Genomic DNA, 8,020 nt, shown 5'->3' on the forward strand with positions numbered 1-8,020 from the left:
CATATCCGTTTAACATACGAGCCTTAACATTAGTGAACATTATGCCTGGGCCAGTTCCTTCTGTTGAATAGTAACTTGTTACCTTTTAACCTTCATTGTTAAATAGACTTCTAATAAAAACTCTTAACTAAAATCTTTGTCTAAAACAGTCCATTATGTTTTTGTTTTTACTGAAAACTTTGTGCTTCATGCATTAATTTTAAAATATACAGTTTGATTTGATACGACTGTAATTAATCATGTACAAGTAATTTGTATGCGCCGAAATCTTTTCATGATAAGAACACAAGATACATAGATATACTACTTGTAGATTTATTACATACTACGTTTAGAAACACATACAGGTAACGTTAAAAACACAAGATATATAGATATACTACTTCTAGATTTATTACATACTACGTTTCGAAACACATACAGGTAACGTTAAAAACACAAGATATATAGATATACTACTTCTAGATTTATTACATACTACGTTTCGAAACACATACAGGTAACGTCTTTTCACGTGTTAGTATATTTTCGGTACCCAATGTTAATCAGTCGGTTATCTGTATTCACTTTTCTCGTAATCATTATGTTTTAAAACCTTTTTTAACTAGGTATGTAGATATTGAATGGTACAAGGGTATTACTGAATTGTCTCTACTGGTTTACATTACAGGTCTGTTATCCAGCAAATCTCCATTTTAATCATTAAAATCAGTCTTAGAACATATTAAATGCAGTTATTTCCCTTTGTATATCCAGCTAGTAAGGGACCATGGAATACGAGTTATTACAACTTTTATATATATATCCGTGTGCAAATAAAAAAAAACCTTTTTCCAATTTTCAGTCAGAAGTGTACGGTTTCTTACTAAAACTAAGCTTTTTATGACGTATAACAAAAACGCTTATATTTTGTAAGCAGCTTTTGAAAAGAGACGTCATATAAATTATAAGAATTGCTATCCCTCAGTGGCGTATTCAAGTGATTATTTTTTGACCATCGACAACGAAATTTTTAGTTTGAGGTATATTTGAAGGGATTATGCATTTTCGTGCGTTTTAGTACTTCTTAAGACTATTAAAGCACAATAAAGACCCATATCAATCCATAAAATGCCGACTGTTCCCTTTAATCACTCTCCCTACGGGCCTTGGGAAGATTTTGGGCCAAACGCGGGGAACAAGAGTTTGGAACAAGAGTGGGGAACAAGAGTAAAGAACAATAGTGGGGAACAAAACTGGGGAACAAGAGTGGGGAACAAGAGAGGGGAACAAGAGTGGGGAAAAGAGTTGAGAACAAGAGTGGGGATCAAGAATGAGGAACAAGAGTGGGAAACAAGGGAGGAGAACAAGAGAGTAGAACAAGAGTAGAGGAGAAAACTGGGGAACAAGAGTGTGGAACAAGAGATGGGAACAAGAGAGGGGAATACGAGTAGAGAACAAGAGTGAGGAACAAGAGTGGGCAACAAGAGTAAAGAACAAGAGTAGAGAACAAGAGTTGGGAACAAGAATGGAGAACAAGAGTGGATAACACTAAAATTTCAAATGATGGCTCGCTGTAAACTTATCAGACACGACCATTTCGTACTTTGCACAATATAAGACAATTTATTTAAAATACTATATATTTATTTAAACAGAATAATGCATACATATATAAATTAGAAGGCAATATTAAATTCTTTGAGATACAATGTAATAAATAAAAATGATTTGAAAAATATTGAACTTTAAAGTATTTAAAAGAGAATATAATGAATATGTTAGAAAATGGAAGGGGTATAGTCGTTTAAATACGTGCTTTACAAGAGCTTCGTTTATACTTTACAAAATGGAAATTTGAGGTATGGTTCGTTTACAATATCATCAAAACGTAGCAGTGGAATTAGCGATAGAATAAGGTCTATAGGTTTCAGATTACCAATGTGGTAATAGTAACAGTAAGATCATCACGAGGGTTTGAAAATAATGGCCATGTCAAGAGAATCAACTGGTAAAGTTTATATTTAGACGACTACATGTATTTCTATTTAACATTAGATGTTGGTTCCATCTTATGACATCCACTCAATATAAAACTCTTCTCTCGATTCAACTATTCTGGAACTCTTTTAAAATATCTTTTACACACCAAGTCGTTATCACCCACCACGATCGTCTTAAAATAGAAACATGAATTTGCATATTCAATTCCCTTACCCCTTCTAAAGTGATCAGACGAGACGGTTCTCGAATAGGATTTATGTTTAGTCATAGCCCTGCTTCCTAGTTCCTTGCTTTATAGATAGGACATTAAGACGTTCCAGAATCAGGTCATTGCAAGATCGACCTTTGGGTACGTAGGTTGTCGAGCCTGTATGTATCTGGTTGGGCCTTCCTGCAGCAGTTTGAAATGGGCCTCAGTTACGAATTGTTTTGTATGCATCAATACGTACCGTCAAGGTTTGGTCGTCTGTGATCTTTTCAATCGTTACAGTTTGAGGTTTTATAGCTGGATTATCAACCGATGTACTCGTGATTATGAGCTTGCCATCTTCAAATCGACATAAACTCTGCAATAAAATGAAATGAAATGGAGTTTTACGTCCCACTTTTCTGCATACGATTGGCTAATGAAGAATGGTACCGCTTGCAGTATGGAATAAGGGAAAGTTGGACAGCACAGTGACAGTGGTTTTAAGAACACAGACTGTAACACACAGGTCCTCGATTTATTGTTACATTCGAACGACTAGACACTTTTTCCATGTCCGACGTAATAATCAATTGTGGACCTACCTTCATTTTTTTCCCCATTCTTTCCTCTTCAAATTCCTCATTTAATTTAAACTTGTTTTGATTTGAAGTTGGCCCAACGCTGTTAATCGTGACCACATAGTCGCCGTCAAGTTTATATTCCTCCGTGGGGCTGACTTTCATCATAAGTTTCCTGAGGATGATATTCAAATCTGCCAAGATAAAAGAATTATATTAGATTATTAAGTTAAATATGACGCAGGTTTAAAATGTTCAATTGAATGACATATTTCGTAGCGTCATATATGGTTTGATCCATTTATACGACAATCTAGAAACATTGGCGCCATATATAGTTTGATCCATTTATACGACAATCTAGAAACATTGGCGCCATATATAGTTTGATCCATTTATACGACAACCTAGAAACATTGGCGCCATATATAGTTTGATCCATTTATAGTCATCCTAGAAACATTGGCGCCATACATAGTTTGATCCATTTATACGACAACCTAGAAACATTGGTATAGATTACAATAAGAGTATTATATTAACAGCATTTTTTTGTTTTAATTAAAAATGGTAGATCAAAGAAAGTCAGAGATCTACCGCTGTTTGTGATGTACAAATTGGTAGGAATTTCAATCAAATAATCAAATAATTCGACTACTCGATCCCTTTCAATATAAAAATAAAACTAATTAAACTGCACACTTACCCATAATCTTAAAATATTCCTCAAAATTTTCTGTTTTTTCTTGTTTCCATTTTCCGCCGAATTTCTCAATAAAATCTTGATGTGCCATCTTGGATATTTTCTTTTTAAAATAAAGGTGTTTTGGTAAATCAGTAATCCGAACTTAGTGTGACGATTTTACAGGAATGAGTCGCTTCTAGATTCTGGTATCAAACTAGAGAGAGCGAGAGAGCGAGAGAGAGAATACTAATACAGTTTGTGTCTCTACTCACTGTTGTTTTCTGCCTGAAACTGTCCGAATAATCAGTACCTTATATAGTATATTGGATAGAATTGTATTATGAATAATTAGTCAACATATGTAGAGATTTTTATTCACATTCATTCAACTGAAGACTATTACAGGTACTAATGGTTTGTCTACAGCTGGAGGTCCAGGGTCATTAACTCGTGGAGTACATCAGCTTAATTAGGTATCATAATGACCGACCTAACGATGCTTATATCTTACATAGCATACCGCTAACAATAATATACAGCCTGTCGCCTCCTACATCATAACTTTACAATGATATACAGCACAGAGAACTCTGATTGGTTGATTCTATTACTGTCACTGTATTGACCAATCAATTAAGAGTTTTTGTCAACTGGTTCTTGGTTGGCTAGAATGTTTACAGGACTGGAGCTTGAAACTGTCTCAATAAAGTTTTGACTTTTAGGTCTATGTTAGAAGAACTACGCATAATCGTTTTAACATACGAGCCTTAACATTAGTGAACATTATGCCTGGGCCAGTGCCTTCTGTTGAATAGTAACTTGTTACCTTTTAACCATCATTGTTAAATAGACTTCTAATAAAAACTCTTAACTAAAATCTTTGTCTAAAACAGTCCATTATGTTTTTGTTTTTACTGAAAACTTTGTGCTTCATGCATTAATTTTAAAATATACAGTTTGATTTGATATCATTTTTTTTTTATAGATGGAGAGACATTGCCCTTGTCAATTACTGAATTGTCTCTTCTGGTTTACAAAATAGGTTTTTATCAAGTTTAATCCAGCTCTATCTTTAAAATCAGTCTTACAATATATTAAATGCAGTTATTTCCCTTCGTATATCTCTACCGAGGTAGGGACCATGGAAAATGAGTTATTACGGCCCCTGTTTGAAAATTTGTATGGTACATATAAAAACCAGATATATATATATATATATTCCTGAAACACTTAAAAAGTTAGAAAACATCTTTACTGTCTCTCAGTGGGCGTATTTAAGTGGTCATTTTTCACCATGCTTCCCCCTCCCCCTTTAGGATTATGAAAGGTTTTAATCTAAAATAAAAATTATGCACTTTTAAAAAGTTCACCTGAAATCTTTTGACATCTGAGGGCCTCTCGCTCTCACTACGGGCCTCGGAGAGACACCTCCCATATTTGCCTACCTCCCTTGAGTTTCTCTAGTTGCGCCGCTGCTAACCCTTGAAGTAACAAGAGTATTTTAGGTATCTAGGTCCGACCACGCCAATCTTATCATGTTTTCATTGATGTAATTTACTCAAACAAATATTTGTTTATTTTAAAGTTATTTATGGGTGTAAACTTATATCAAATATTTATAGTCAATATAAAAACCCTTGTTAGATACTTATAGCTCTCTAGATAATTCTCAAGTTTTACAGAACACTGTGATAGTGATATAATAAACACACTTGCTGATCTGGTAGAATTTTTCTTTCTTGAGTGAGAAAAGGGCAGACCCAGTTTCTGGGATGAAAAGTAAGGAATTCCTCGGTAAACAGGCAAGGAGGTTGCCTTCTGGATAATCCATATCTAAAATGGATCAAAAACTATTTAGCATGACATAAAGAGGTTTTCTAAATTTTTATGTGCAGAGGGGACAGTCATATCATCAATTTGCACGATACCAATTTACGATCAGACGTCTGTGGTTCCTACGATTGAAATAAAACTAAGTGTTTGATGACGTCACAGATCATGAAACAGCATATTTTGCGATTAGTGACTTTATAAAACCCTAAATTTTAGTGGAATTACAGGAACCACAGACGTGTAACCGAGATTCGTATGGTTCAAATTGATGCTATCAATATCCCTGAAACACATATAATAATCAGAAAACCTCTTTACAATCCGTTTATTGTGCCCTTTTTCCTAAAACTTCTAGACTGTCACCCTTTAACTAAGACTGTTAGCTTCTAACCCCGAGCACACTGTTTACTAGTTGAATTGCCGTAAACAACAGGATCAGTCTAATCAGGCTTGATGTTTTTCATAGTTTTGACGAATCGACCAAATTATTATCTTAAGTTATAGTCACACTAGAGCAATCGAAATAATGCTTTATCAATGAACACTTTATCAATATCATATTTTCACAGTCGATATGATGTAAGGCATGTTAATACGGGATTGCACCAAACAAGCACAGCAGTAAAGTAAGACGTAAAACTCTACATTGTTAAATATTTATGATCACCGAAACTCCAAAAAATCATGATTCTGTTCAAACATCCAGCGATGCTTATTTGAGATCTGCACAACACGTCATATAATCGCCTTCTTAGCTAGAGCTGGTCCTTGGGATTTTTAATCAGAAAGTGTGGACCTAACTTAATTAGATTATCGCCAGTATAGATATAGAGTTGTAAACCAACAAATAATTTTCACTTTCATATCGCAGTATATAACCAAAAAAGATATTGAACTATGAACCAGCCATTGTGATATGTTGGAAATCAACAGTGTGGACCTAGCTTAATTAGATTATCGCCAGTATTGATACATACAAGAACTAGACTAGCCAGTGTGCTGTGTGACAATAGTGTGGACCTAGCTTAATTAGATTGAGTTTTGACGTGATACTGATCTATTAACATGAGAAAGTAAGAAAGTGTTTATTATCAAACCATTGATAAAGGCTATCGTATATCTACAATATGTGTGTCCACACCACAATAAGGGACCACTACGACACAGAAATAAATTAACTTCTCTCTCTTATGAGCTTGTTTGTGATAATGAATATATAGTGCATTAATATAGGATTAAGAGACTGATATATTCTTTATTAAAACCGGATTAATAAACTCGTATTCATCGTATCGTATATCGGATTGATAAATTGGAATACTATATACTGCATTTAATCATTAAATGAAATACTGTCTTTGTATCCAAATTGCATAGGACTTATGGCCCTATATATGCTTCCCCCGGATTGAAATGGAAAACAATGTATCGGTACCATATTGATGGCTATTATGATACCGGATTGACATACAGTAATCATACCGGATTGATATAGTGATATACTGTAATGATACCGGATTGATATAGTGATACACTATAATGATACCGGATTGATATAGTGATATACTGTAATGATATCGGATTGATATAGTGATACACTGTAATGATACCGGATTGATATAGTGATATACTGTAATGATACCGGATTGATGTAGTGATTATGATACCGTATTGATATAGTGATATACTGTAATGATACCTGATTGATATAGTGATACACTGTAATGATACCGGATTGATGTAGTGATGTACTGAAATTATACCGAGTAGATATAGTGATACACTGTAATTATACCGGATTGATAAACTAAAATAACGGATAGATATACTGTAATGTTACCAATTGATAAAGATATATACTGTAATGAAACGGATTAATATAGTGATATACTGTAATGATACCGGGTTGATATACTGTAATGATACCTGATTGATATACTGTTATACTGTCATTATAACGGATTAATATCGGAATATCCGATATGTTTTCGAAATATAGACTGGTATAATATTTCTTTTGTAAAATATTCTAAAGATACATTTCAAAGCACTTTTTTTAAAACTTAGAGTTAATTAAAACTTTAATTAGATTGAAAATTAATATCGACGATATCTCAACGCTGTGAATGTACCTATAACTGGTGACATCAAAGCCATGAATTAACACGAGCGTTCGATTGAAGAAAAATTTACTCAAAATCTATATCAAAGATTTCAGTCTTATTCAATAAGAGTTCTATGTGTATATCAAAGTTATAACTGTGTATGGCGTTAGCAACTAAGAAAGGTAGCTATTCTATAACAGCTCTGTTGCGGTTATGTTTTAATCCTGCCTTGACTTTGTAGAGAAGAGCCCATTGAAATATATGACAGCTACAAGTATGTCTTAATCATAAACGCGGCCTTGCTAATCACAGTCTTTCAGAACCCCCTATTGACTACTTGATTTTAATTTTGACTTGTTCAGAAAGGTTCTATTCAGAATTGAATAACGGCTGTGTTTTAATTTCACAAGTTTTGTCGAAGGCTATTTAAGAAGTTTATGGTTATGACTTTGTTTATTTGAAATCATATTTTATAGCCCCAGTCATAATCACTGTTATCAATATCTAATTTTCAAGTTAATATGGCCAAGACAAACAAGCTCTATTGATAGTGTACGCCATACAGACTGGAGTGTTCGTGTAGAATTTATCGTTCTCCGGATTTTAATTTCCGCTGATTTGTATGTGAATGAAGTGAAAATCAATC

The 8,020-nt window shown here is 33.8% G+C and overlaps 1 protein-coding gene across 1 annotated transcript; it reads right to left on the reverse strand.

Annotated features, from left to right (window-relative positions):
- Positions 1-1,611: 1,611 nt before the first annotated feature.
- LOTGIDRAFT_157891 (hypothetical protein) lies at positions 1,612-3,716 on the reverse strand. Its single transcript, XM_009050480.1, has 4 exons — positions 3,458-3,716; positions 2,776-2,945; positions 2,433-2,549; positions 1,612-2,155 (listed from the first exon to the last, which is right to left on the reverse strand). Exons 1-4 carry the CDS (start codon positions 3,543-3,545, stop codon positions 2,093-2,095), a joined length of 438 nt encoding a protein of 145 aa, XP_009048728.1. The 5' UTR covers positions 3,546-3,716; the 3' UTR covers positions 1,612-2,092.
- Positions 3,717-8,020: the final 4,304 nt, after the last annotated feature.

Source organism: Lottia gigantea, assembly GCF_000327385.1.
Source record: "Lottia gigantea unplaced genomic scaffold LOTGIsca_15, whole genome shotgun sequence".
Taxonomy (NCBI): domain Eukaryota; kingdom Metazoa; phylum Mollusca; class Gastropoda; family Lottiidae; genus Lottia; species Lottia gigantea.